The sequence below is a fragment of the Bos grunniens genome, chromosome 19 (assembly GCF_055505025.1).
Source record: "Bos grunniens cultivar Pamir isolate PY7600 chromosome 19, Bosgru_T2T1.0, whole genome shotgun sequence".
In the NCBI taxonomy this organism is placed as follows: Eukaryota; Metazoa; Chordata; class Mammalia; order Artiodactyla; family Bovidae; genus Bos; species Bos grunniens.
Window position 1 is genome coordinate 43,631,319 of NC_141183.1, and position 27,975 is coordinate 43,659,293.

The window sequence follows — 27,975 nt, forward strand, 5'->3', positions numbered from 1 at the left end:
CCTGGCCACGCCTCGCCGTCGTGTTCTCTACCCCCTCTACTGGGTTCAGAGGTGGACGGGCGGAGTAGACTCAAATTTATGTCCACTCAGTCGGTGATGCTATCTAACCATTTCATCCTCCGTCGCCCATTTTACGCTGGAATGACACTAGACTGTGAGGGGAACAAGACTGACTGTGCCCTTGCCCCACTAACGGTTAATGCAGTCATAATAACAATTCTTGAGATACCTTATGCTTGTTTCTCAGTTAAGTCTTCATCATGCCTACGAGGTAGGAATTAGTGCTCCCATTTAACAGCCAAACACACTGAGGTCCATAGAGAAGATTGCCCAAAGGCACATTCCCCTCTGATTTGTTGTTGTTCAGTTACTAAGTGTGAGGATCTTTGCGACCCCATGGACTGCAGCATGTCACATGCCTCTGTCCTCCACCATCTCCTGGAGTATGCTCAAGTTTACATCCACTGAGTTGGTGATGCTGTCTAATCATCTCGTCCTCTGTCGCCCTTTCTCCTTCTGCTTTCACTCTCCCAGCATCAGGGTCTTTCCCCCTCTGATTTAGTTCAGTTCAGTCGCTCAGTCATGTCCGACTCTTTGTGACCCCATGAACCACAGCATGCCAAGTCTCCCTGTCCATCACCAACTTCCAGAGTCCACCCAAACCCATGTCCATTGAGTTGGTGATGCCATCCAACCATCTCATCCTCTGTCGTCCCCTTCTCTTCCTGCTTTCAATCTTTCCCAGCATCAGGGTCTTTTCCAATGAATTAGCTCTTCGCATGAGGTGGCCAAAGTACTGGAATTTCAGCTTCAGAATCAGTCCTTCCAATGAACACCCAGGACTGATCTCCTTTAAGATGGACTGGTTGGATCTCCTTGCAGTCCAAGGGACTCTCAAGAGTCTTCTCCAACACCACAGTTCAAAAGCATCAATTCTTCAGCGCTCAGCCTTCTTCACAGTCCAACTCTCACATCCATACAGGGCCACTGGAAAAACCATAGCCTTGACTAGACGGACCTTTGTTGACAAAGTAATGTCTCTGCTTTTTAATATGCTATCTAGGTTGGTCATAACTTTTCTTCCAAGGAATAAGCGTCTTTTAATTTCATGGCTGCAATCACCATCTGCAGTGATTTTGGAGCCCAGAAAAATAAAGTCTGACACTGTTTCCACTGTTTCCCCATCTATTACAGAACAGAAAAAAATCAGTGAAATTTCTGAGAACAACTTCCTCTAGGTGGTGGGAGGACTTGAGGAGGTCCATAGACCCCTCAAAGTAGGCATGAAATCAGGCATTCTGTGCCAAGTGGACATTTTCTGGGTAGAGGGATCTTATTTCTCACTAGAGCCAAAAAGTGTGGGGAACAGGACCAAAGCTGTTACCTATGGGGAAGGATGAGGTTGGAGAATGGGATGTGGCCTGCTGAGAAGCAATAAATTAGTAACGGACTCAGGCAATGCACCCCACTCCAGTACTCTTGCCTGGAAAATCCCATGGATGGAGGAGCCTGGTAGGCTGCAGTCCTTGGGGTCGCGAAGAGTCAGACACAACTGAGCGACTTCACTTTCACTTTTCACTTTCATGCATTGGAGAAGGAAATGGCAACCCACTCCAGTGTCCTTGCCTGGAGAATCCCAGGGACAGCAGAGCCTGGTGGGCTGCCTTCTATGCGGTCGCACAGAGTCGGACACGACTGAAGCAACTTAGCAGCAGCAGGAATCTTATCCACTCCAAAGGGTTAATATTCACTCAGCAGACTGTGCTGAGAAGACTGGCCTGGGGAAATCAATGTACCCTAGAGATGAACCCAGAAATGAAAACTTTGTTCTTTTATGATAAAAAGAAACAAATTCCCCAGCTCCTACCCCCTCTTCCACTGCCCTAAATACACACAGGGTGAGTGAACTGCCCAGCCGGGGATGTGCCTCATCAAACAGATCACAGATCAATAACCACTGCAGTAGAACGAAGTTGGGGCTGCTCCAGGACTTGGACTTCTTGTTGGCTTTAGCTCCCAACACCCTGTGAGGCACATATAATTAGTCTCATTTGCCTAAAAAGAGAACTAAGGCAGATAAAGCAATTTGCCTGAGGTCACATGGCCAGTGGATCGACAGAGTGGGACTTCTTTCTGCGCTTCAGGCTCCCTGCGCTAGTCCTCTTCAGAGAGGTCCCTGAGCTTGGCAAGGATCCTGTTCGTAGCTGTCCCAGACCCACAGTTCTAGGAACATGACCCTTTGCTGCAATAGCCTCTGGGGTCGGGGCACCGGGGGGCTGGGCTGGAGGTGGAGCAAACAGAGCAGTAGAAAAGGCAGCTCCTCTTCTCTGGTTCCCCCGCCTCCACTCCCCATCTCTCCGCTTCCTCCTTTTCTCAGGCATCAAAGCAGAGACCACGGGAACCTAGTTCACCAGGCTCGAGGCTGGAGGCCCCGCCATGACATCCCTAAGGCCCCTTCTGATGCTGGCCCTGCTGGCGTGGGTTGTTGTGGCTGACCAAGGTGCGGGAGGGTGTTGTTGGCCACTGGGGTCAAGGTGGGGTGGGAAAGGGTAGCCTGGGCTTGGCCGTGCCAGCTGACACGGGCTCCTCACAGAGTCCTGCAAGGGCCGCTGCACCGAGGGCTTCAACGCCACCAGGAAGTGTCAGTGTGACGAGCTCTGTTCTTACTACCAGAGCTGCTGTGCCGACTTCATGGCTGAGTGCAAGCCCCAAGGTGCGTGCAGAGCGGCTGGGCGGGCCTGGGGTCCCCGGTGCAGCTGGAGAGTCACCACCACCCTCTCTGCCCGCAGTGACTCGTGGGGATGTGTTCCATCTGCCAGAAGATGAGTACGGGTTCCATGACTACAGCGACGCGCAGACCGTCAACAGCAACGTGGAAGCACAGCCCGAGAGCACCACTCTGGCCCCTGTTCTGCAGGCTCAGACCCTAGAGACTCCTGTCCAGGCACCAGTTCTCAACCCTGAGAAAGAGGTCCCACCACCTGGGCGGGGAGACTCAGAGCCTGGGATGGGGACCAGTGACCTAGGGACCTCTGAGTCCCCAGCAGAGGAGGAGACGTGCAGTGGGAAACCCTTTGATGCCTTCACTGACCTCAAGAATGGTTCCCTCTTTGCCTTCCGAGGTGACTCAAGGCGGGCAGGACTTGGGGGTAGGGGTCTGTCCCAGGGGCATCCCCCCTTACACGATATCCTTCCCTCCAGGGCTGTACTGCTATGAGCTGGATGAAAAGGCAGTGAGGCCTGGATACCCCAAACTCATCCGAGATGTCTGGGGCATTGAGGGGCCCATTGATGCTGCCTTCACCCGTGTCAACTGTCAGGGAAAGACATACCTCTTCAAGGTGCCAGGCCCAGGGTGCTGTGGGTCAGGGTTGAGAGTATCTGGGTAGAAGTTGAGAGCAGCTGTGCCCAGGACCAGCATGGGCAAGAAGGCTGGATTTGGGCCTGTGGTCCCTGGCTGGGGCTCTGTGAGCACACAAAAGCCCAAGGCTTCAGCTCCTGAGCAACAAGCCTGGAACTAGAGCTGCCTGCCTTGACTGGGGGATTTTGCGCCTCTGTGCACAGCCAACTTCCTGCCCACCCTCTTCTCCTCCCCAACCCCTTAGGGTAGTCAGTACTGGCGCTTTCAGGACGGTGTCCTGGAGCCTGACTTCCCCCGAAACATCTCGGACGGCTTCGGGGGTATTCCGGATGATGTGGACGCAGCCTTGGCCCTCCCCGCTCACAACTTCAACGGCAGGGAGCGGGTCTACTTCTTCAAGGGTACTCAGAAGTGGGCAGGAGGGTGTGCAGACAGTGGAGCAGTTTTGGGTTTCTTCCACGCTTCACTGGGGACGGGCCTGTGTTTATCCCCCACCTTCCCTCCACACCCCACCTCCCCTACTCCCAACCCCCACCGGAGCTCCCAACTTCCACAGCCTTGGGGCTTTCCAGTCTTGCTCATGGCCACCCCTCCCCAGGCAACCACTACTGGGAATATGTGTTCCAGCAGCAGCCCAGTCAAGAGGATTGTGAAGGCAGCTCCCTGCCGGCCGCATTTAAACACTTTGCCCTGATGCAGCGGGACAGCTGGGTGGACATCTTCCGACTTCTCTTCTGGGGCGGTTCCTATGGTACGGAGGGAGGGTGGAAGCGTGAGTCTTGCTTCCCGGTCCAGGGGGCTAGGAGCCCCCAGGTAGAGGGAGGGCTGGGCCAGCCTGAGAGGCTGCAATTGTGCAGCAATCAATCAAAAGCTGTTTGCTCAGGTTGCTCAGGCCAGACTTTGCTTCTGTTGACGTTGGTGGAGGGAGGCTTGCCTCCACCCGGACCCCACACTTTGGACTTTGCCTAGCACAGCCAGCAGAAGGAGGGGCTGTGACTGGGGCAACCGGGGAGGGCTACGGTGGAGGGAAGCCAGGGGAAAGGCCGGGATGGGGGGCTCTGCCACTAGCCTGATGGCTGTCCTTGGACAAGGCAGACAGCCCATCCTTGGCCACCAAGGATCTGCATTCACCCCTTCCTCACCGCAGGTGGTGCTGGACAGCCCCAGCTCATCAGCCGCAACTGGTTTGGTCTGCCAGGACGACTGGATGCGGCTATGGCCGGCCACATCTATGTCTCAGGCTCAGCTCCCAGCTTCCCCCGGGCCAAGATGACTAAGTCTGCACGCCGCCATCGCAAACGCTACCGCTCGCTCCGAAGCCGTGGTCGAGGCCGCGGCCGAAACCAGAACCCCTACCGGCGATCTCGATCCACCTTCCTGTCCTGGCTCTCCAGCGAGGAGCTGGGCCTGGGAGCCAACAACTATGATAGCTTCGAGATGGACTGGCTTGTGCCTGCCACCTGTGAGCCCATCCAGAGTGTCTACTTCTTCTCAGAAGGTGGGAGCCCCTGTTCGCCCTGTACCTGGTCTGGCTGGGTCGTTCTTGCTGTCCCTGGTCCCTGGGGGCTGACCACAGCCCTTGAGTGGTGACAAGGCAGGCCGGAGTCCTCGGGTGCCTGGTGGATGTTCACTCACCCTTCCAGGAGACACCCAGGTCTTCTTAGGGCAGGATGGGTAGGCTGTGTCTCACGCCCCATCTCCCGACCTCTCTTGCAGACAAGTACTACCGAGTGAACCTTCGCACACGGCGGGTGGACGCTGTGATCCCTCCCTACCCACGCTCCATCGCCCAGTACTGGCTGGGCTGTCCAGTCCCTGGCCAAGCGTAGCAGCCTGAGTCCAAACAGCTGGTCACTGCTGCTCCCTGCTCCAGCATCCTCCTTCCAGCTCAATAAAGATCCCTTGACCCTGAGTTTAAGACTACTGTCCTGAGAATTCCCTGGCAGTTCAGTGGTTAAGAAACTGGGGCCAGGTTCAGTTCCTGGTTGGGGATGTAAAATCTCATGTGCCACGCAGTGTGGCCAAAAGAAAAAAAAGGACTCCTGGCCTGACCAAGGTGGAAAGGCAGGAGGCAGGGGTATGCCTGGGTAAAGGAGGGGAAGTCGGGCAGTCAGGATGGCTTGGGGGAGAGGACAGAGAAGATCCTCATTGTTTCCAGCCTGTGTTGGGCTCAGGCCCTCTCAGTGAGCCAGAAAACCTGTTGGGAGAGCCTCATGAGTGCAAGCCTTCCTCCCGCACCAAGCAGTCCCCAACAACCCACCAGCAGCTAAGCAGGGACTTGAACCCCTCTTAAGGATGACAGGAGTCACCAAGCCACCCTATCCAGCCTGGGGCTTGTTTTGCCTCTTGTCACTGACCCAGATCTTAGAAGGGGCAGGGGGTCAGGAGGTAGTGGACTGTGGCTTAGCTTTTCTGCCCATCCTGGACCTGAAATGCTGTTAGCTCAGACACTCAAGAGCCCCTGGGAAGGTGATCACTGTGCTCCCCCAAACCTGTCCCTATGATGATAGGGTTTTGAAATCTCTGTCTTGGGTCTGGGGTGCAGGGCACTGAGGCAGGAGACACAGGGAAGAGCAGGGACCAAAAGGAAATTCAAATGCACCCATCTCTTTTGGAAAAGTGGCCCAGAAGACTTCAGAGGACAAGAACACTGTAATAACATCTTTCTTAAACTACCCCCCTGCCAAATGTACCTGTGGAACCTCCTCTGGTTCCAAGTTCCTGGACTCTAGGAAGTCCATTTGGGCTCTTAGGGGGCCAGGGGAGCAGGCCAAGCTCTAAAGCAGAGCCGAGGGTGATCTGGTAGTGACATCTGCTCCCTGTCCTGCTGAGGAGAGGGTGGCTCCGGCTCATCTGCTGTCCCCATCGTCCTCCATATCCTGTCTAGCTTTCTCAGCCCCATCTCAGTCGTGGGATAGAACTCCACCCAGTCTCGCAGCTGAAGCCCTGGGAGCACCCATGCCTTTCTGGATGGAACCATGGGAGGATTTTCATAAAGTACAGGATTTCAGACATAGACTGCCAGAGTTTGAAGTGTGAGGATGGGGAGATGAGGCCAGCTTCTTTGGTGAAGCCCCGGAGGAGCAGGGTTGCCCACCCATATTCCCACGAGGCCCCTTTTCCTCCGGGATTCCCCACCTCCTGGAGGCGGGGCCAGGCCTCTGAGCAGGATAAATCCCCACACTCGGAGGGGACTGGTGTGGGCACAGCCTTGGCATGGCTGTCTGGCTCCTCACTCTGCTGGCTCCATGACCAGCCCAGTGGATGCATCTCCGGCAGGTGATCTGGTGGGAAAGGGTGGGCAGGGGGAGGATGTGGGGAAGGTGATGGGGCAGTCTGAAGAGGGGTGGGGAGTAGGGGCTTCAGGGTCTACTGGGGGCTTTGAGACGGGTGGAGGCTCTCACAGGGAGTCCTGGCTTGACCCCCCCACTGTGGCCTGCAGGCCATGCCAGTGGGTTGGGTCCCCACCGGAGAAAGAGGACCACCTTCAGCAGAGGGCAGCTGCTGGAGCTGGAGCGAGTGTTTGCAGCACGGCCCTACCCCGACATCGGCACCCGTGAGCACCTGGCCCGGGTCACCTCTCTTCCTGAGGCCAAGATACAGGTGAGCTGTGATCACCCCCCTCAGGATGGGGGTGCACTTGCACAGTGAGTTTCTAAGCTTGACCCACAGTCCGTTGTCTCTGGGTATCCTGCCTCCAGATTCTGCTTTCCCTGTACCTGGGGGGAGGGGATGCTGGAACCAGAAGAGGCTCCTTCTTTCCTTACCAGGTGTGGTTCCAGAACCGCAGAGCCAAGAGAATCAAGAATAGAAAGCCAGGAAGCCTAAGCCCCAGGCCTGAGCCTCCCCAGAGATCCTGTTCTCTTCCGGACACCATCCAGCGGTCCCCGGAGCCCTGGACCCTTGGCCAGCCTCCACCCTCCAACAGCACAGCTCAGTGTGCCTCTGTGTGTCGACATGCTTCCTGCCCAGCTCCTGGCTTGGGTCCAGGCCAGGGATGGGTGGGGGCTAAAGCTGCAGCCCCCTGGGCACCAGCTGGGTCTTCCGGGCCCCACCTCTCTTCTGAGCGAGCTGCTCCCCAGACCTCACTGGGCATTCTTTCTGACCTCATCTATGCCTCAGCCATAATCACCAACCTGGACCATTCCTAACCTAGGTCTAGGACTTGCAAGACCCCTACTCTGGTTCCCGTAGCCCACTCTGCCCCCTAGGATTGAACACACCGGAAGTGGATCTCCTGAACCCTCCTTTTACACAAGGGAGTTTTCTTACAGGATGAAAGTATTAGCTCAGGGATCCCTGCCTTCCACTGTCCTCCAGACCAGCCTAGATACGGATTCAATGGTGTGAGGGGGGCTTTGCTCCTGCTACCTAGCACCCTCCCCACCCATCATCTTGGCACAGAGGGATGAGATAGAAGCCCATGTTTTCCACTTCTGCCAGTTTCCCAATTCTTCTCATCCCAGCTGACAATACCTCCTCCCTCCAAAGGACAATGGGCCATCACCCTGTACCCAACGGCCCTTTAGGCCATTACCTGACTGTTAAGAAGGCTGGGAGAGGGCTGATCCTAATTTTAGACTGCAGGGACCAGTCGTTTTATAGTTCAGGGCCCCCCTCTCCTGTCCTCCTGCCACCTGGACAAATTAATCAGAGCCATGGATCTGAAGAGGGAGTGATATTAAAGTCATAAAGTAGAAATAGGAACCCAGGGCTTATGTTGATTTAATTTTCACAAATATGAGATTGGCTGCCGTCTGACCTGGGGCTGCAGAGACAACCTGACAGACTCAGGATGTGGTGGGGAGAAGCGTGCACGTTGGCAGCGTTGGGTTTTGGTATCACTGTCATCTGTAATACCAACTAATCTTCAAATAAAACCCCAACTCTGTACCTTAATCTGGATTGTTCTGTGCTGCAAATGAATTGGGATGGGGGCTGTTTGCTTTTGAAGTTTATCTCCATTACCTAATCCCTAAATAGGGCCAGGTTCCACACAGATTCGGGGTGGGAGGTATTACCCAGGCTTCTGCCAGGATTAGTTAGAGGGAGGAGGGTTAATCGAAGGGCTTAAGGCTCTGGCTGACAGACCCTGGAGAGAAGGGAGCCTCAGCTGCACCCCTTGCTCCTGCGCCCACTTGTTCCAGGACACTCCAGCTCCCTGCACTTCTGGAGACTCTGCTCAGCTTCTGGAGCTTGGAGTTTGCAATCGGTCTGTGCTAGATTCAAATCCTAGCTGCCAGGTAGTCTTGAAACTCTCTGGAAGTCTAGGAGCCTGAAAAAATGGGGATGGTAATACTCATTTCCTGTTTTGGGAATGAGAAGCAATAATGTAGGTGAAGGGCTTCATGTGGTGCGTGACACACTGTATTAATAAAAGCTCTCAATGGACGCTAGTTCCCCCTCCTTCTCCACATGGGCTTCCCAGGTGGCACTAGTGGTGAAGAATCCACCTGCCAATGGAGATGTAAGAGACCTAGGTTCGATCCCCTGGAGGAGAGCAGAGCAACCCATTTCAGTATTCTCGCTTGGAGAATCCCATGGACAGAGGACTCTGGCGGGCTGCAGTCTACAGGGTCGCAAAGAGTTGGACACGACTGAAGGGACTTAGCATGCTCCATACGGTGGGATATGAGAAACTGGAAAGGTCTCGCTTCTTGTTTCTCTGGGCTTCTGGCAAGGACTCCCCTTGTTCCCCAGGAAGCCCTGGACCCAGACTGCACTGGAGAAACTGTGGTATGGTGAGACAGAGGAACTGGCTGAGAGCAGAGTTCCCAAAGTGGGGTGAGAAGCAGAGGAAAGGCCACCTGATTTCCTATTTCTGATTCTGCCCTTGCAGATGGAGGTCACCTGAACCGTGGCCCTTCCCTCAGCAAGCACTTAAGGCTTTGGCTGCTCTTGCTCTAGAAGCCAGGAGAGTGGCCCATACGTGCGTGTGTGTGCACGCGCATGCTCAGTCATTGACTCTTTGCGACCCCAAGGGGTACAGCCCTCCAGGCTCCTCTGCCCATGGGATTCTCCAGGCAAGAATATGGGAGTGGGTTACCATATCCTCTCCAGGGGATCTTCCCAACCCAGGAACCGAGCCCACATCTATTGCCTTGGCAGGCAAATTCTTTACCATTGAGCCATCTGAGAAGCCTGACTGGCCCATAAAGGAGCTCCTGGTGGCTTAGGGGTAAGGAATCTGCCTGCAATGCAGGAGACTCAGGGTTGATCTCTGGGTTGGGAAGATCCCCTGAAGAAGAGAATGGCAACCCACTCCAGTATTCTCGCCTTGATAATCCCCATGGACAGAGAAGCCTGGCAGGCTACAGTCCATGGGGTCACAAACACATGACTGAGTGACTAACACAAACACAAATTACTCAATGCCACAGCAGTCTCTTGGCTTGTGAGTAGGGGCTGGGATCAAGTGAGGACGCCTTCCCAAGAAGGAGGAGTATGTGGGGAATGACTCCAATTGCATCCTGAGAAATTGCCCTGGGTCAGAAGCTGTTTAAGAAGTCCAGCTCCAGGGAATTTTCTGGCGGTCCAGTGGCTAGGACTTGGTGGTTTCACTGCCTCGGGCCCAGGTTGGATCCCTGGTTGGGGAACTAAGATCCTGAAAGCTGAACAGCCAAGAAAAGAGAAAAAGAAAAAGGTCTGCTCTGTATCTAAAATTTGGAAGTCTCCCAACCTGAATCCAGTTACGTGGAGACTGTGAAAGCTTGACGATATGTGGGGACTCTGGCCACGAAGTTTAGTACAGGCAAGTACAGCTGTGGGGGCTTCCCTGGTGGTCCAGTGGCTAAGACTCCACATTCCCAAAGCAGGAGACCTGGATTCCATTCCTGGTCAGGGAACTAGATTCTGCATGTGTCAACTAAGACCTGATGCAGCGAAAAAAAAAAAAAGACAGATGTGACTCTCCAAAAAAGTTTCAGTGTTCAGTATAGCTAATTTTTTAATATTCCAGGGTTGTATAGCAACTTATTTTGCACAATATTTTGTATAATACTTTAAAAATGTATCTATTGCTATAATCTACTTAATCACCCTATTTCTGATATTTAAGTTGTATCCAATATAGGATATTATTATTAGACATAATTGAGATGAACATTGGCATGTATTTCAAAGATCTCTGACATATGAATCAATCACTTTTTTTGTAGCTAGTTTTTATTTTTATGTCTATTATTTTTGGTAGGAATCTTACTGAATAGTTAAGCTTTCAGTTCAGTTCAGTCACTCAGTCGTGTCCAACTCTTTGCGACCCCACGGACTGCAGCACACCAGGCTTCCCTGTCCTTCACCAACTCCCAGAGCTTACTCAAACTCATGTCCATCGGGTTGGTAATGCCATCCAACCATCTCATCCTCTGTTGTCCCCTTCTCTTCCTGCCTTCAGTCTTTCCCAGCATCAGGGTCTTTTCCAAGGAGTCAGTTCTTTGCATCAGGTGGCCAAAGTATTGGAGTTTCAGCTTCAACATCAGTCCTACCATGAACACCCAGTACTGATATCCTTTAGGATGGACTGGTTGGATCTCCTTGCAGTCCAAGGGACTCTCAAGAGTCTTCTCCAACATCACAGTTCAAAAGCATCAATTCTTTGGCACTCAGCTTTCCTCATACTTCAACTCTCACATCCATACACGACTACTGGAAAAACCATAGCTTTGACTAGACGGACCATTGTCAGTAATGTCTCCGCTTTTTAATATGTTGTCTGCTGCTGCTGCTGCTGCTGCTGCTGCTAAGTCATGTCAGTCGTGTCCAACTCTGTGCGACCCCATAGACGGCAGCCCACCAGGCTCCCCTGTCCCTGGGATTCTCCAGGCAAGAACACTGGAGTGGGTTGCCATTTCCTTCTCCAATGCATGAAAGTGGAAAGTGAGAGTGAAGTCGCTCAGTTGTGTCCGACTCCTAGAGACCCCATGGACTGCAGTGCACCAGACTCCTCCGTCCATGGGATTTTCCAGGCAAGAGTACTGGAGTTGGGTGCCATTGCCTTCTCCCAATATGTTGTCTAGGTTGGTCATAGCTTTTCTTCCAAGAAGCAGGTGTCTTTTAATTTCATGGCTGCAGTCACCATCTGCAGTGATTTTGGAGCCCCCCAAAATAAAGTCTCTCACTGTTTCCATTGTTTCCCCATCTATTTGCCATGAAGTGATGGGACCGGATGCCATGATCTTTGTTTTCTGAATGTTGAGTTTTAAGCCAACTTTTTCACTCTCCTCTTTCACTTTCATCAAGAGGCTCTTCAGTTCTTCTTCACTTTCTGCCATAACGGTGGTGTCATCTGCATATCTGAAGTTACTGATATTTTCCCCGGAAATCTTGATTCCAGCTTGTGTTTCATCCAGCCCGGCATTTTGCATGATGCATTCTGCATATAAGTTAAATAAGCAGGGTGACAATATACAGCTTTGACATACATACTCCTTTCCCGATTTGGAACCAGTCTGTTCCATGTCCAGTTCTAACTGTTGCTTCTTGACCTGCACACAGATTTCTCAGGAGGCAGGTAAGGTGGTCTGGTATTCCCGTCTCTTAAGAATTTTCCAGTTTGTTGTGATCCACAAAAAGGCTTTGGCGTAGTCAATAAAGCAAAAGTAGATGTTTTCCTGGAACTCTCTTGCTTTTTCAATAATCCAATGGATGTTGGCAATTTGATCTCTGGTTCCTCTGCCTTTTCTAAACCCAGCTTAAACATCTGGAAGTTCACGGTTCACATATTGCTAAAGCCTGGCTTGGAGAATTTTGAGCATTACTTTGCTAGCATGTGAGATAAGTGCAATTGTGTACTAGTCTGAACATTCTTTGGCATTGCCTTTCTTTGGGACTGGAATGAAAACTGACATTTTCCAGTTCTGTGGCCACTGCTGAGTTTTCCAAATTTGCTGGCATATTGAGTGCAGTACTTTCACAGCATCATCTTTCAGGATTTGAAATAGCTCAACTGGAATTCTATCACCTCCACTAGCTTTGTTCATAGTGATGCTTCCTAAGGCCCACTTAACATTCCAGGATGTCTGGTTCTAGGTGAGTGACCACACCATCGTGGTTATCTGGGTCATGAAGATCTTTTTTGTACAGTTCTTCTGTGTATTCTTGCCACCTCTTCTTAATATCTTCTGCTTCTGTTAGGTCCATACCATTTCTGCCCTTTATTGTGCCCATCTTTGCATGAAATGTTCCCTTGGTATCTCTAATTTTCTTGAAGAGATCTCTAATCTTTCCCATTCTATTGTTTTCCTCTATTTCTTTGCATTGATCACTGAGGAAGGCTTTATCTCGCCTTGGTATTCTTTGGAACTCTGCATTCAGATGGGTATTATCTTTCCTTTTCTCCTTTGCCTTTACCTTTAAAAAAATTACTTTATACTGGAATATAAAGTCCATGGGGTCGCAAAGAGTCAGACATGACCGAGAGACTGTAGCAACTCACACTTCATAGTTGGTTTGCAATGTTGCTAGTCTTATGTGCACAACCAAGGGCTTCAGTTATACCTACACACTTTTTCAGATTCTTTTCCCATTTAGGTTATGGCAAAATATTGATTCTCCTGTGCTATACAATAGGTCCTAGTTGACTATTTTATTTATCAGTTCTGTTCAGTCGCTCAGTCGTGTCTGACTCTTTTCGACCCCATGGACTACAGCACACCAGGCTTCTCTGTCCATCACCAACTCCCAGAGCTTACTCAAACTCATGTCCATCGAGTCGGTGATGCCATCCAACCCTCTCATCCTCTGTCGTCCCCTTCTCTTCCTGCCTTCAATCTTTCCCAGCATCAGGGTCTTTTCCAATGAGTCAGTTCTTTGCATCAGGTGGCCAAAGTATTGGAGTTTCAGCTTCAGCATCAGTCCTTCAAATGAATATTCAGGACTGATTTCCTTTAGTATGTATATATTAATCTCAACCTAATTTATCCCTCCCCACCACCACGTTTCCCCTTTGATAACCGTAAGTTTATTATCTAAGCCTGTGAATCTGTTTTGTCATTAAGTTCACTTGTATGATTTTTTTAGATTCCACAGATAAGTGATTATTGTATGACATTTGTCTTCCTCTGAATTCACTTAGTATGATAATCTCTAGGTCCATCCATGTTGGTGCAAATGGCATTATTTCACTCTTTTTTATGGCTGAGACAAGTTGCTTTCTAAAAGGGTTGTTGGTATGCTTAAGATACATATTTTTTAAAATACCTCTTTTTTTGCTGATCCCTGATGCAGATCATCAGAACTGCCCAGACATCTTTAGGTCAGTGTATGAAATATGTTTTCTTTAATGAGAGTGGAAATGGAGGGTAGTTCTATATGACTGACTAATGCCAAAAGCAAAGTGATGATCAGCCTAACCCCCACAAGTTTGTCTGAAGGCACATGTGTTGTCAGGCTCCCTAATACCAAAGCTTAATAGAGACCCTACACAAATAGGCAGTATTCTCCACTCTTCCCTCAAGCATTTTAAGTATGAAGGAAAATAAGCAGGAGAGAAAACAGAAAATTAGGAACTGCATCAGACACAATGAAAACTTCAACCTCAAGACTCATGAAGGTCAGGGAGAGAAGCAGCAGCTAACAGTAGTTAAGTACATGGTGAGAATAAGTTCCCACTCATGTTAGTACTTCAAACGTACTTTCACTTGACCAATTTTCTAATTTTAAGAACAGAGTGAATAGCGTTATGTGGAAAGAGGTATGACATGAGAGCCAAGAGCCAGGGGTTGGAGCTTTGGCTATAACTAAGCTCTGTAGCCTTGGGACAAGTCAGATGATCCTCTGGAATATTAGTGTGTTTGTGAACTACTTGGATGGAAAAATTAACTTCTCTAAGTTTCAGTAGCGTTTTAAAATTCTCTGGTTCTCTGATTTATATGTATCAGGATAAAATCTGTAGATTTTTCCTCATTTTTCTTACTGTTCTCTGCCCATATATCCCAGAGATATTGTCAAAGGAGGAGAATAGAGTATAGACCAAAACAAATAGTTCAAATAGATTTTTCAGGCACGTAGCACAGATATTAGTCTGAAGGCTAAAGCTCTTTCCACTTGCAAGACTCAGCCACTTGAAAAGAGATGATATCTACTTGAATTCTAAAAATCTGACTTGGCTTTGCTCATCAGGAGCAAAGAGTGATTCAGTGTAGCTTTTTAACTCAAACAGTCAGGGATGCTAAAAACACTGTAAAATGCCACCTGTATTTTTTCTCAAGTTGGTATTTCTTCCAGTCAACAACAGAAATCCTGATTTCTCAACAAAATGATCTGTGGTATAACAGAAGGGCCTACACCCTCCTTCTCACTCAAGCAGAATATTTTCTTTAGAGGCTGACTTGCTGTAATTCAAGAAACCGGCAATACTGTAGAGGAAACGTCTATTGAGTCGATGAGTGTATAATTTCTAAGAACAGAAGAGGGTCCTGGGAAAAAAAAAGACCTTAGGAGCTCATACACTGAACAAACAGAAAGAAAGAGTCTACCATTAGGAGCAGACCTGAATTAAGTCTCACCAACTATGGAAACTTTTGGACTTCTCTGTTGTCATAAGATTTGAAATAAGAACACCCTGGAGGGAATTCCCTGGCGGTTCAGTGGTTAGGATGCTACACGTCCACTGTAGGGAGCTCGGATTCAATCCCTGGTCAGGGAACTAAGACCTTGCATGCTGTGTGGCATGGCCAAAGTTATAAAAACAAACAAACAAACAAACAATAGAATATGCTGGATTTGATAAATATTTATTGGATAAATAATAATGCTACTGTAATTTCTAAAAGTCTTATACAGATTCCATCAACACACCACTAATCTAAGTTCTTAAAAGTGTAACATTACAGAGACTTCAAGATAACTCAGGAGTCTTTGGCTCCTTTTAACAGAAAAAGGACTGCTGAGGATCATTTGACCTCTCTCAGCCTCAGTTTTGTCTTCTGGAAAAGGGACCTAAAACCGCTTCCTTTTCTAACCTCTGGAATGGTTTTGAAGACCAAAAGCAATCATGTAAAACAATTTTACATACTATTTTTTGCACTTACCCAGATATGTTTAAGAATCCGCATAAAATAACCTGTAACAGGCTTATGTATAACAATATGTACACATACCATATATTTTTGTTATGTGTATACTCATATAAATTACACATACAGTTCAATCTAGAAACAGTCACCAGTCTACGAAGAATCTCTCCCTTCATTAGCTGAGACAATTCACAGTAGGCATACTCTCCTTACAAATACAAACAAGTACAAGGGATTTTGCAATTAAAAGCAGACATACTGCTTTGCTATCTGAACTGTTTTCATTTTTGGAAGCAGAGCAAAGGGTGACCAGAAGGTGGGAAGTTGAAGGAGGGCTGATGAATACTGAAGACAGGCAGAAACATAGGAAATCTGAACAAGGCCAGCAGAAGGAAGAAGATGAAGGCAGAAACTAAGATTCCAAAGTTGCCTTGTGTACAATTGCACCATCGTGTACCAACTGGCTTTCTCTTATTTGATGTCCTCTGATCAGTTCCTCTTCCAGCACAAACTGAAGAAAGCGAATCCCTCTGTTTTACTGGAGTCTTCTGATATAAATCACAGGTCTGCATCAAGATGTGTGGAGCAAGGACAACCACTGACTTGTGCACCTGGGCAAGTTCAAGGCAGCATGGTCTATTTCTGGAAAGGCCTGGATTCTCTTTTATTCCAGTGGGGGAAAAACCCAGCCCCAGCAATGCCCAGAATGGACAGTAGAAGGCAGATGGGCACTGGCTTCGGGAAAATGTACGGACAGACCAGTTCTTTCCTGTTGTTGTCTGAGTCTCCTCTATGGCCCCCTCCGTTAACCGACAGGATGGGACTGTCCCACAGGAAGAGCACGTGGCCTTGGCTTGGCTGAGTACAAATCACTGACTGAGAATCAGCAATTGGCAGCTGAGACCCTGGAGTCTCCGGACTTCGATGAGGAAGCACAGTTACAGTTCTCCCAATTCGCCTTCCATCGCCCGCACCATGACGTATAGCTCGGCCAGACCCACCACAGAGGCCACGATCAAGGCAGCCAGTACTCGCTGGGAAGGGAGAGAATCAGGCTTATGGGATGCAGACCAGCTTCCAGCTCTGGAGCCTCTAGCACCTAACAAGTATGGAGAGGACCTCAACCCAGCCCATAAGTTGGGGGGAAGGGAAGAAAACTGGATCCTGATTCTCTTGAGGTTATTATCTACCTCCATGACTGTTGGACAGATCAAATGCTCCCTTTGTTTATCACATAAATACATAACCTGTTCAAGGCATTTTTGCATACCTCCTCCCTATCCCACCAACACTCCCAACTGAGGCACCCTGCCCTGCCCAGAACCTACTCACCGAGGTCATTTCTGTGAAGATATACTGGCTTCCAAGGTAAGTGCAGACGAAGGCAGCCGCCACCGTGACAATGAAGTTGAAGATGGTGATGACCAGAGCCTTCACTGACCTCACTTTGGGGAGGAGCCCGGGCAAGAAACTTTTAGGTCAGCATCCTCCATGAGGCCCTTTTATCTCACAGTTGCCTCCCCCATCAGCCAGGCTTCCCTCAAACAGCAAGCCTGAATAGCTCAGGCTTAAATCCTGAGCAATGGAGTGAGAAGGAGGACCACGGGTGACCCATCCCAGTGAGAGGCTTTCGCAGCCTGATTTCCTAGTACCTCACCTTGCTTTCCCAGGTCACTGAGAGTTCCACCATGCCTTGGATCCTTGGAAAAAGAAAAAGCAAAGGATTTCAGAATGGAAGCAGCCCAGAGAGTATTCATTTGTCAGTCTGGGCTCAGCCCTCTTTATACCCAACACACTAGTTCTGTCTTCTTCCTGGATTTTGTCTAGGACCAGTTGGAGTCTACTCTGGATCAAGCATTTCAGAGAAGAGACGTATATTTCCAGTACCCGTGTATCCCTCTCCTCCTCTGGGCCAGGTGCATGCCAGAGAAAAGTAGGGTGCTCTGTCAAAAGAATGGCTCCCGGCTCATCTCCACCTCTACAACCTTTAAAAATCAGTCACCATCTGAGCCGACAGTCTCAGTAAATAGGATGGGAACTGTATTTGGCTTGTACGCAGCACAGAGCTTTTACAGTCCCTTAATATTAATAGTATACAAACCAGGTTTCCACACTTTCTTTCATCTGTGTGTCTTCCCAGTGCAGGGCCCTGCTTTCAGGGGCTACAGGGTCCACATATTGAAGAGTGGGCTCTTACCTGACAGGTGACATTGCGGGTGATCCGCTTATATTCCTCATTGGCCAGCTGTATCTTAATCTTTTCCAGACGAGCAACTAGCTCTGGGTTCTGAGGCAGAAAAATCAAAGAAGAAGAATGGTATTTCCAGCTTGCTAGAAAACACGTCACAGTCACTGGTTTCAGGGGGCAAAGTACTGCTAAGAAGACCCAGGCACCAGTCCTGCCTCCAGTGCTTTGGAAACTTTTTTTGGGGGGTATCAGTTTTTCAAGCTGTCAGACTGGGAGGACAATATCTGGTTTCCTCCACCCCAGCTCTCAAGGATTCAAAGAACAAATTTTGAGCGCAAAGATTCATAAATTTGGAAGTAAAATGAATAAACCCAACTGAGTCAACATCCATTCTCACAAATATATCCCTTACGTACCCGAGGAGGCTTCACAACCTCTGGAAGATAGATTTCACTGCCTTCTAGGAGCTCATGAAGGTACAGTTTGGAACCTGAGGAAAAATGCATAGAGGTGAGGTTGAAGGATCAGAGAAGGATCTAGCCCAATTCTTAAACCTGCACCCTCTGCATTGAAAGCACAGCATCTTAACCACCGGACTGCCAAAGAAGTCCCCAGCCCGCCAATTCTTTCTACCAAAATAAAACATGGCTACTCTTATATCAGTTCATCTCCAGGTTCATTTTCAACTGGAAAGAAACATAGATAATCCCATATACTAGTGCTACATGGTGACTTTAATTGTTGGCTCTCAATTACCCAACCAATGTCACAGCTCGTAGGTCATTTATATTTGCCTTTAAGTTAGGTCATTTCTGTGGCCACAAAAGAACTTGCCCTAAATAGGTTTAAGGCCTAGTGATGGTGAATACTTAGAGGACACTGTGCTAGATGCCCTCTAAGGTCCTTTTTAGTTCTAATAATTGAATAATCTACCCCTCACACTTGTGGGCAGGCTGTTAATTCTGGCAAAAGACCTTACATGCCAGTTTGCCATACTGGACCCCTTTACATATAAGGGAACAGAGGCTCAAGGAAGAGAAATGACTCCTCCATGAAGAGTCAGTAGCAGAATTAGGACTACAATTCAAATGTCACTCCCAGTCCAGATATTTCAACAGAACTTCCCATCATTCTATATCCAAAAACAAAAACCAACCAACTCTATCAGATGTGACCACTCTTGCTTTTAAGATGGAAAGAAATCTAGATTCACACACAGGGTGAGCCCACTATGTTGCCTTTTTTTTTTTTTTTAATGTGGCTCAAAAGGAAGAAACTGAACCTGTGCTGTGCTTTTGAGTTAGAATTTGTATTTCCTCAAGGGTCACGTGGGCCTGGATGTAAAGATGAGACTCAAGAGAACAGAAACTGCACAAGTAAATTTTGTCATCCATGAAAAATTCCCATGGAAATTATGAAGAGAGTGGGCTGGTTCCCCAGGGTTTGTGAGGTTACTCTTGGGTTGGCCAGATTATCATTCCATGGGTGAAAGAGAGTGACGGATTCGAAACCCAGTCCCCCTAAAACTGAAATTTCCTTACTGACCTTACAATTCATCTCTCTATCCAAAACTTTATTCCTTTTCCTGTCCCCTCTAACTTCTATGCTGTGTTAACAGAATACTAATGAACCAGAGTCAGATGACTCAAACTGCTATTGTTGATAACATCTTTAATGTAGTGTTATAAATATCATCATTAACCTGAAAACTCTGGTTGCTTCTCCAGGGCAAAGTGAGCTAACAGACACCGGAGCCAAGGACCACGTGACCTGAGAATCGTAAATCAGACATTCTGACTCCTGAAACCACAGTTAGGAAAAGTCACACGACTATTATTCCTAGCCTCTTTGTTCTTCTCCTTTAAACGAAAGTTCCTTAACTCAAATTCCAAGCTAGAGTGGATTTGAGCCTTGTTTCCCATTCCCTTGCTTGGCACCCTGCATTAAATACTGTACTTTCCTTCACCATAACCCTGCCTCAGTATATTGGCTTTGCTGGGAGTCATGAAAGAAGCCGCGAGTTTGGTTCAGCAACAGATACACCCCCTCGGGAAAAAACACCTCAGGAGGGCCTAAACTCTGGGGAAAAAAGAGGCGACTCTGAACCGGAGACTGGGGCTCACCCCTTTCTCTCAAGTACTGATGCAGATCCCGGATCAGGCGGAAAGAAACCAGGCGAGCCGGGCGATTGCCGCCCTTGTGCTTCTTTCCTAGCGCGGCCTCAAGCTCTGCCCGCAGCTTCCCGGGCAGTTGCTCTGGCTCCAGCTCCCCACCAGGACCCAGAGCGCGTACAAATCGCTCGCCAGCTAACAAGCTAGACGCCATTACTAGCCGACTTTACGGTCAGGTGACCCAGAACCGAGACTTCCGTCCGCCTGCGCCGGAAGAAGCGCGAAGCTCGCGGGGCGGGGCAGAGAGCCAAAGGGGCGGGGCAACGGCGCGGGGCAGTGTGGGGCGGGGGCGGAACGCCGCCCGGCCGCGGGTCGGGTGGTGTGTCAGCAGCCCAGCGGGAGCTCGGGCGAGACATGGCGGGCTGTGTGGCCCGGCGGGCCCTGACCGTGGGCAGTCGTTGGTGGTCCCGGTCGCTGACTGGGACCCGGGGGCCGAGGCCGCTCTGTGCGGCGGGTGAAGTTGGGGCCTTCCCACCCGTGGCGACCACGACGACGCGGAGGCACCTCTCGTCCCGGTGAGGGACGGAGCGCGGGGGTCGGGCCCGGAGCCTAGGGAGCGTGTCCCCGGCCAGAGGGCCCAGCGGCAGAGGGTGATAGGAGTTCGACCCAGGGGAGAGTTCCGGCCGAGAGCCGACCTGCGCTGCCTGGGACGCGTGCCAGGAGCGAGGAAGGGAGCGCGGCCCAGAGTCCTGGATTGTGCCGGACTGGCTCCGAGGGGGAACTAATAACCCTCTCGGAGCAAAGCCTGCTTCCTCGAATGCGGGCATCCGAGCGCCACTGTTAGTGGGAAGTCCTTCAATTAAGTGCTAGGGCTTTTGATTTGAACCCTCAGCCCATGACTGCGGGTCAAGGCCTCTCTCAGAAAGATGCTGGAAATGGGAAACAGGACCCGAGTCTGCGCCCTGCGTGGGTCCCAGGCTTCAGTGTGACCTTGAGGGCACATACTCTCTTTATGTGACTTGAGGAAGGGGGTTTGAAGCCACAGGGATGGTGTGAACAATGTGCCTAGGGATGAGACCAGAGAGATCAAATTGGGGCAGGTGAACCAAGTGGAAGGAGACATGGAGTTCACCTCTCCACAACAGTAAGAAAGCGGTGCTTTGAAGGGCCCCCAGAAAAAGCAGTCGGGTCCAGAAGTCACTGTGACAGCTGACCTTTTAGTGGCTGAGATGAGACACGGACATGGGGGAGAGATGATAGCTATTTGCAATTTAAGACTCCTCTGAAAATTGATGTAAATCTGAACAAAAACTAGATAGAATAACATTGGTGCAATGCCAGGATGAGGACTGCAGTTTAGAGGTGGAAATGAACATGGCATGATGACACAAAAGAAGTTTTCTTTTGAGCACCCCTTACACGCTAGGCTCTGAGAGGGAGCACAGGCTAATCAGACACAAGCATTGCTCCCGGGGAACTTACAGTCTCTAATGGAGATAAGACAGTGACACAAATAACTGAAATGCAAGGTGGGAAAGGCAGTCACTGCTGTGGGAGGTCAGGAGGATGGGTCAGGGAAGAAATGGAGGCAAGGGATACGATGAAGCAGGGTCTGAGGGCGTGATACGAGGAATGCTAAGATCAAGAGAGAAGTGATCTGGGAGCTGTCAGATCTCATGGAAACCAAGCGGGCATCTGCAGCTGGTCCTCAGAGGAGGAGCAGCAGAATCTCTGTGGAGGGGTAGCTTGGCAGGACCCTTCCCTGCTTCAGCTGGCCCCACTGCCGCGACCCTTCTCCGCTGTCATGGCCCCGGCCCCCCCAGTATCCTAGCAGCTTTTTCTGATGGATTAGTACCCTTCACTTCTTAGCTTTTCAGTTGCTTGTTCCTTTTCCTTCCTAATCAGAAACCGACCAGAGGGCAAAGTTTTGGAGACAGTTGGTGTGTTCGAGGTGCCAAAACAGAATGGAAAATACGAGACTGGACAGGTGAGTGCTGGGCGGCATCATCTTTGGTTTTCAGGGTGTGCTCTGCTTCTGAAAGGGTGAAATTTGGTCACAGGCCTGAACATTATGATTTTCTGCCTTGGTGTTTGGTGCCAGACCAGAATCAAAAGTTTTGTTGTTGTTGTTGTTTTAACATGTTTTTTTGTCCCTGTTTTCCTGGATTTGAATGCACTTCATGTGTCATCGGGTTTTGTTTCCAAGTTAGTGTAGACAGAGATGGTTTGAACTATATTGAGGAGAAAGTCCTATTGCTAAAGAGTCATCTAACATAGTGGTTGGTGGGAAGCCAGTGGAGGGCCTGCTTTTTGATGCTTTGTTCTAGTTGAATTGAGTGCAGTGAATTAAGCTCTGGGTGTGAGGCTCTTTTTCTGAGTCAGTTTTATGCCAGATCTACTGAGATAGATTTAGACCCCTTGTAGATAAGGAGAACTTTTTGTTTATTCAGCTTTTTCCCCCTGTATGCCTCCAATAGAATGGGCTTTATGCATTGGTATAAAATCAGAAAGCAGTTCCTTCATGGAGTTGACAGTCTAAGAAAAGAATTACAGCATGCACATGGTTCACGGCTGTACACCGGCTAAGTGGAAGGGAGGGAAGGGAAGGCTTCCTCGAGGCCTCGGCTATGGCCTGACGGCTGAGTAGAAGTCAGCCAGGTGAAGGGACAGTAAGCGTGCGCCACAGTTGGTCTGGGTGGATCTCAGAGTCCAAGGGAAAGAACAGCAAGACCTTGTGCTGGAGTTGCCACCACCCGTGCCACTTAGTGGTCTGGGCCCCACCTGGATGTACCTGCTCGGCTGCAGACTCACTGAACCTTTCTTTTCTCCCAGCTTTTCCTTCACAGTGTTTTTGGCTACCGAGGTGTCGTCCTGTTTCCCTGGCAGGCCAGACTCTATGACCGGGATGTGGCGTCTGCAGCCCCAGAAAAGTAAGTTTCCCTCTCACTATGCCTCGCAGTATCCTCTGGAGGAGGCCCAACCCATGGCAGACATACGTAATTGGAGTCCCAGCGGTCAAGACAGCCTCCTTCTGGGCCTTAGGAACAGTCCCCAAACACTCCCTTGACACTGATGCCCATGGAGACAAAAGTGCTGAGTCTTAAGCCAAAGGGTCCCTTCAGACCTCCCCAGGATGCTCACCCCAGGCATTCTTAGTTTGCATTATAAGTACCCCAGAGGGCATTTGGGGAACTAGGCTTCTTGATTTCTTGATGTTCAGTTAGAATCTTTCTCCTAGAGTACATTAAAAAAAGAAAGGCTCCATTAAGTGATCGCAGAGAGCCCCTGGGATGTGAGAAGAGTGGGGTGCTCTGGGCTCCAGGGACTGAAGCAGCAGTTTGATTTTCTCAGCTTGGCCCCTTTTTTAAAGAGGCATCCAGAGAGGAAGATAAACGATGACTCTTCACCACACCCTATTGCTTGCTCCTGCCTGGGGAGCGTTGGCCAGGGCGTGCTGAGCATCGGCTCAGCTTCTGCTAAGCCCCTTCGGTTCAGGCACTGGTCTGTTTAGGTGAGGGGTGGCAGGGAGCTGGGGCAGGCCCCGCTTCCGTTTCTCAGGTTGATCTTGGGCTTTTCCTCCTGCCCCGTAGAGCAGAGAACCCTGCCGGCCACGGCTCGAAGGAGGTGAAAGGCAAAACTCACACTTACTATCAGGTGCTGATTGATGCCCGAGACTGTCCACATATAGTAAGTAAGCAAGGTGGCTGCGCCTGGGGTTCCTTTCCATGGGGAAGGCCTGGACCCTGATGGGGACCAAGAGAAGGAGAGGGATCCAACAGTTCCATACTGCACTGGGCCCCAAGTCCTCAGGACTGGATAGTGACCAAGAAAACCTATGACTTGCTTCTTGCCTTAGTCTCAGAGATCTCAGACAGAAGCTGTGACTTTCTTGGCTAATCACGACGACAGCCGGGCCCTCTATGCCATTCCAGGTGAGTTATGAGCATCTGAGTGGTGCCCATCGGTGAGGGGTCTGGTGTGTCTCAGGAAGAGAATTCCAGTGCCTTTCTGCTGTCCTTAAATCTGCTTTGGAGGGCGTGTAGATGCTGAGAGCCTTGATGCCAGCTTCGTCCCACCCTGGGACAAGGCCCCAAAATTGAGTTTCTTTTCAGCCCCACTCTTCCCCGTTCCTCTGTGAGTTTTCTGTCTTTGTCTCTCTGCCAGGCCTGGATTATGTCAGCCACGAAGACATCCTCCCCTACACCTCCACTGATCAGGTTCCTATCCAGCATGAGCTCTTTGAAAGATTTCTCCTGTATGACCAGACGAAAGGTACCCTCTTTCATAAAGGGAAACTGTAATGGGAGGGCCCTTTCTTCAAAAACAGTGTCACAGAAGCAGTTTCAAAGCTCTGTTTCTACAACTTGATTTAACCTCCCTTTAGACCTGTTGGGTAGATGGCCTTTATCTCCTCCTCACAGATAGGGAAACAGGCTCAGGGATGATGAGAGCGACTCAAGGTTGCTAGGTAGTGGCAGAGTGAGATCTGAGAGCCAGGGCCCCTAACTCCCAGGCCACTTCTCTTCCCCTGACGTCATATTCCTCCTTGGGGCTTATTCTTGGTAGGCATCCCTGTGCCGCCTTCCAGCCTGTGCTGCTTTTGCTCATGTGTCTTCTATACCTTGGCCATCACTGGGAAGGATTTTATAAGAGAAGCAGTTGGCCACTGGCCTGGTCTAACCAGTCATTTCTTGCCCCAGCACCCCCTTTTGTGGCTCGGGAGACACTACGGGCCTGGCAGGAGAAGAATCACCCCTGGCTGGAGCTCTCTGATGTCCACCGGGAAACAACTGAGAATATCCGTGTCACCGTCATCCCCTTCTACATGGGCATGAGGGTAGGTGCCGAGCCTTGGTACCTTCCCTCAGGGCCGGGCCCCCGGGTTCTGTGTGGGGTCCCCAGTGTGACTGCTGGTGTGGGTCCCACATTTAAACCATGTGCCTGAGGTTCTGGTTTCCAGTGCTGCATGTATTGGCTGGGGTCAAGCACCCTCTTGGCAAGAGCTGACATCAAGACCTAGAGCAAGGAAACACTCAGATCCCAGGAAGGAGGCCTCCAGGTTGACTCTCTCTTCTCTTCTGGCTCAAAGGGAGCCATGATTATGAAGAACATACACATACTTGTTTAAATCACTGTAGGCTCCTCTTCCCACGTTTTATACATTTATTGAGCTGTTTCTTGCTTGGCCGTAACCTGGGTCTTAGGGTGACAAAAATGAAACACTGTACCTGCCTTCCAGGAGCTCACGGTAGTGGGGGAGGCCAGCCTACATCTTTCTAAGTCTTGTAATCCTGCTGAGATGTGGGAAGGCAGAGGAGGAAGACAGCAGCCTGGGCAGCAGTGGTGGGCAAAGGGGTGGAGGCTGATGGGGAGAGTGGTGAGAGGGAAGGGCCCTCTCTTCTGTTCTCATCCAGCTCTGTGATCTTGATAGGATGAAGAGGAAGGAGGCCAGGGAAGGGCCCAGGGAGTCTGCCTCCCTCTGGGCATGTTGGCCATAGTTAGCACGTCATCAAGATACTTATGGCTTTCTTCTGTCTTTGCATCCGTCCTGGAATACATCTGCTCCACTGGAGTGATGTTGGTTGGAATAGATGTTTTCTGCCCTCGGGGACTGAAATTCTTTGTGTTTTGTTTTCCCCAGGAAGCCCAGAATTCCCACGTCTACTGGGTGAGTGTCTAATCTCGGGAGGAGGGGCGCCCAGGAGGCGTGCCTGTGGGGGCAGGTGGGAGGTGGGGGCTTCACCTCCGGGGCGGGAGATGAGACCCGTGCAGGGCAGGTGTTGGCCTTCGTTGCCCTTTTCTCTCGTAGAATTGCCAGGGGGCTAGCCCAGGTTCTGTTCCTTCTCAGACGTGAAGTCTCTCCCCTGCTCCCACAGTGGCGCTACTGCATCCGCCTGGAGAACCTCGACAGTGACGTGGTTCAGCTCCGGGAGCGACACTGGAGGATATTCAGTCTGTCCGGCACCTTGGAGACAGTGCGAGGCCGAGGGGTGGTGGGCAGGGTGAGCATCTTTGGGCTAACAGTCTTGGTTTCTGGTCGCACCCAGCAGGCCTGGGAGCTTAGTGCATGGTCTCCTCCTCTGTGGTTAGGGGCAGGGGGTCAGTGTGTGAAAGCACAGGACTGTTCAGAGTGAGAAACCTCACTGTGAGGGACTGTTATTTAACTGGCCCATGGTCCTTATAACTCGTAGCAGCAGGTCCTGGATTTGGAGCCAAGTAAGTGACGTTGGTGGCCACCCTTTTTAAAAATCTGAATTGGGAAGCCTTTGGGTGTGGTACACACCCTCCAGCACTCCCAGTTGTCCTTCCTCTGCCTCTTTACACACATACATCCTCTGCTGGCCCTTGAAGAGATCTGACTTTGCAATTCCTGCGCTACCCCACCCACTCTCCTGAGAAATAGTCAAGAGAAGGGGCTGCATTCAGTAAGCAGTTATACACATTAGCAGGGACTTGGGGAGGCAGCGTGGGATAGAAAGAACAGGGCTTTGGAGCTCATCTCTTTTCAGACGCCCACTGTGTTGTTTACTTGCTGCATAACTTTGGCCAGGTTATTTAACCAGAATCTCAGTTTTTTAGGATAACATCTATTACCTTATGATGACCAGGACTTAAGTTAGCAGATGTTTGCTGATCATAAGGCACTTAGTGAATAGACGCTGAAAGGGGTATTTGCAGAGATCTTGGGCTTGTCATCTTTGTCTGGAAACCTCAGATGTTTAGTCTGAGATTATCTTTCTCAGGGCCAGAGTAAAAGGCCCAGGTCAATGGCGGTGCTGTGAGAGGAGGTGCTGGCCGGCCGTTATGGTGGGAGGCATGAGAGGGCATCTGGTCCTGACTCGGTGATGGTCAGCATGTGGCCCTGGGGTACAGGGAGCTTGTCTGGTCTGACCTATTTTGCCTGAACCCTCACAGGAACCAGTGTTATCCAAGGAGCAGCCCGCCTTCCAGTACAGCAGCCACGTCTCCCTGCAGGCCTCCAGTGGGCACATGTGGTGAGTAAGTGGGTGTGGGGGCAGCTTAGGTCCACGACACTGCAGGTCAGAAAGTGAGAGCTCATAGCGTGCAGTTCACTCTGGACCCAGTGAAGTCCTGAGGTGGAGCTGTATCTGCCATTCATTGTTGTGTGAGTCTTGCCTGATTTATGACTTTGCCAGTTCTCCGTGATTTTGTGGAATTTGTGTGTGTGTGTGTGTGTGTGCGCTCAGTTGCTCAGTCATGTCTAATTGCAATTCCATGGACTATAGCCCGACAGGCTCCTCTGTCCATGGAGTTTTCCGGGCAAGAATACTGGAGATTTCTTTCTCCAGGGGATTTTCCTTAGTCAGGGATTGAACTGTGTCTGTTGCATCTCCTGCATTGGCAGGTGGATTCTTTACCACTGTGCCATCTGGGGAGGCCCCTGTGGGATGAGGACTTAGGTCAAAGCGGTCTGGTGACTTTTTGCTACAGAGCTGCCAATGAGTTGGTTTTTTCCCTTGGTGTTTAATTCTGTATCCTGAAAGCATAGTTGGGTGGCTTATCCAGGGTGCATCGAAGGGCTGAATTCAGGACAACTTCATTTCTTCTTTTCATGAAGGGCCAGGATGGGCTCTTGGGTCCCTGGACCAGTGTTATCCTGGCATGAGCCAGGCAGAAGAGCCCAGGCCTGCATTATTCTGCCTCAGTTGTGGTGCTGAGGGCACAGGGCTCTCCAGACCTCTAAACCAGTTTCTCTCTGACTCCCAGGGGCACTTTCCGCTTCGAGAGGCCTGATGGTTCCCACTTTGACGTCCGGATCCCTCCCTTCTCCCTGGAAAGCAATAAAGATGAGAAGACACCGCCCTCAGGCCTTCATTGGTAGGCCAGCAGAGGCCCTGAGCACCCAGGCTTCGCCCCGAACAACAGCCCACATCCCATGAGAGTTGCTGCAGAACTCTGTCACGGCCACAGTGGGTCTCTTAATCGTTTGTGCCATTTGACTTCGGCGTTCTTACTTTGGCGGGTGGAGTATGACTTCTCCAGAAGACCCACGTGGGCCTCCTCCAAGGCTGGCCTTCCCCGTATGCCCTGCCTACGCTGTGTTCCAGTAAACCTTTCCATCAGGAACTGTGTTCAGCGGCCATAGGTGTGGGGGTTCCCTAGCCTGTCACACAGTTGTTAGAATGCGAGGTTTGGGCAATAAACCAGTGCGCGCTTGGCCACCCTCGCCGTTTCTGCCCCCCGACGTCTCAGGCTCCCTTTCTGACCTGGCGGGGGCCCTTGGTTACTGTCCTTAACTGCCCTTCAGGAAGCTGCCCCTTCAGCTAGGGTGTCTGTCTC

The 27,975-nt window shown here is 50.3% G+C and overlaps 4 protein-coding genes across 5 annotated transcripts; 3 read left to right on the plus strand and 1 right to left on the minus strand.

The window, feature by feature from the left end:
* The first annotated feature begins 2,338 nt into the window (after window positions 1–2,338).
* Window positions 2,339–5,273, plus strand: VTN (vitronectin). The gene is made up of 8 exons (XM_086360126.1): window positions 2,339–2,500; window positions 2,594–2,713; window positions 2,790–3,122; window positions 3,202–3,341; window positions 3,606–3,762; window positions 3,960–4,112; window positions 4,509–4,859; window positions 5,078–5,273. The coding sequence occupies exons 1-8, from the start codon at window positions 2,437–2,439 to the stop codon at window positions 5,188–5,190; spliced, it is 1,431 nt and encodes a 476-aa protein (XP_086216252.1). The 5' UTR covers window positions 2,339–2,436; the 3' UTR covers window positions 5,191–5,273.
* A 1,206-nt stretch (window positions 5,274–6,479) lies between these two features.
* On the plus strand, window positions 6,480–7,595 carry SEBOX (SEBOX homeobox). The gene is made up of 3 exons (XM_086360127.1): window positions 6,480–6,640; window positions 6,804–6,964; window positions 7,132–7,595. Exons 1-3 carry the CDS (start codon window positions 6,610–6,612, stop codon window positions 7,510–7,512), a joined length of 573 nt encoding a protein of 190 aa, XP_086216253.1. The 5' UTR covers window positions 6,480–6,609; the 3' UTR covers window positions 7,513–7,595.
* Window positions 7,596–15,077: 7,482 nt separating this feature from the next.
* VMA12 (vacuolar ATPase assembly factor VMA12) lies at window positions 15,078–19,923 on the minus strand. The gene is made up of 6 exons (XM_086360143.1): window positions 19,687–19,923; window positions 17,980–18,053; window positions 17,573–17,662; window positions 17,033–17,075; window positions 16,708–16,820; window positions 15,078–16,409 (listed from the first exon to the last, which is right to left on the minus strand). Exons 1-6 carry the CDS (start codon window positions 19,886–19,888, stop codon window positions 16,314–16,316), a joined length of 618 nt encoding a protein of 205 aa, XP_086216269.1. The 5' UTR covers window positions 19,889–19,923; the 3' UTR covers window positions 15,078–16,313.
* Window positions 19,924–20,009: 86 nt separating this feature from the next.
* On the plus strand, window positions 20,010–27,855 carry POLDIP2 (DNA polymerase delta interacting protein 2). 2 transcript variants are annotated; one of them, XM_086360137.1, is made up of 11 exons: window positions 20,010–20,249; window positions 21,580–21,661; window positions 22,507–22,604; window positions 23,265–23,361; window positions 23,531–23,606; window positions 23,839–23,946; window positions 24,375–24,511; window positions 25,316–25,342; window positions 25,551–25,676; window positions 26,590–26,669; window positions 27,403–27,855. In XM_086360137.1, exons 1-11 carry the CDS (start codon window positions 20,089–20,091, stop codon window positions 27,515–27,517), a joined length of 1,107 nt encoding a protein of 368 aa, XP_086216263.1. In that variant the 5' UTR covers window positions 20,010–20,088; the 3' UTR covers window positions 27,518–27,855. The 2 variants fall into 2 exon arrangements, with proteins under 2 accessions (XP_086216263.1, XP_086216264.1); XM_086360138.1 differs by lacking the exon at window positions 25,316–25,342 and having other exon boundaries at window positions 24,375–24,515; window positions 25,523–25,676.
* The last annotated feature ends 120 nt before the right edge of the window (window positions 27,856–27,975 follow it).

Coding starts and splice junctions, on each gene's coding strand:
- VMA12 (XM_086360143.1), bottom strand. CDS start 19,888: ATGGCGTCTAGCTTGTTAGCTGGCGAGCGATTTGTACGCGCTCTGGGT. Junction 17,663..17,979: donor AGGTTGTGAAGCCTCCTCGG/GTACGTAAGGGA, acceptor TTTCTGCCTCAG/AACCCAGAGCTAGTTGCTCG. Junction 16,821..17,032: donor CAGTGACCTGGGAAAGCAAG/GTGAGGTACTAG, acceptor TCCTCCCCAAAG/TGAGGTCAGTGAAGGCTCTG.
- SEBOX (XM_086360127.1), top strand. CDS start 6,610: ATGACCAGCCCAGTGGATGCATCTCCGGCAG. Junction 6,641..6,803: donor AGTGGATGCATCTCCGGCAG/GTGATCTGGTGG, acceptor TGTGGCCTGCAG/GCCATGCCAGTGGGTTGGGT. Junction 6,965..7,131: donor TTCCTGAGGCCAAGATACAG/GTGAGCTGTGAT, acceptor TTTCCTTACCAG/GTGTGGTTCCAGAACCGCAG.
- VTN (XM_086360126.1), top strand. CDS start 2,437: ATGACATCCCTAAGGCCCCTTCTGATGCTGGCCCTGCTGGCGTGGGTT. Junction 3,123..3,201: donor TTCCCTCTTTGCCTTCCGAG/GTGACTCAAGGC, acceptor CCTTCCCTCCAG/GGCTGTACTGCTATGAGCTG. Junction 4,113..4,508: donor CTTCTGGGGCGGTTCCTATG/GTACGGAGGGAG, acceptor TCCTCACCGCAG/GTGGTGCTGGACAGCCCCAG.
- POLDIP2 (XM_086360138.1), top strand. CDS start 20,089: ATGGCGGGCTGTGTGGCCCGGCGGGCCCTGACCGTGGGCAGTCGTTGG. Junction 24,516..25,522: donor CTACATGGGCATGAGGGTAG/GTGCCGAGCCTT, acceptor GTTCCTTCTCAG/ACGTGAAGTCTCTCCCCTGC. Junction 26,670..27,402: donor GCCTCCAGTGGGCACATGTG/GTGAGTAAGTGG, acceptor TCTGACTCCCAG/GGGCACTTTCCGCTTCGAGA.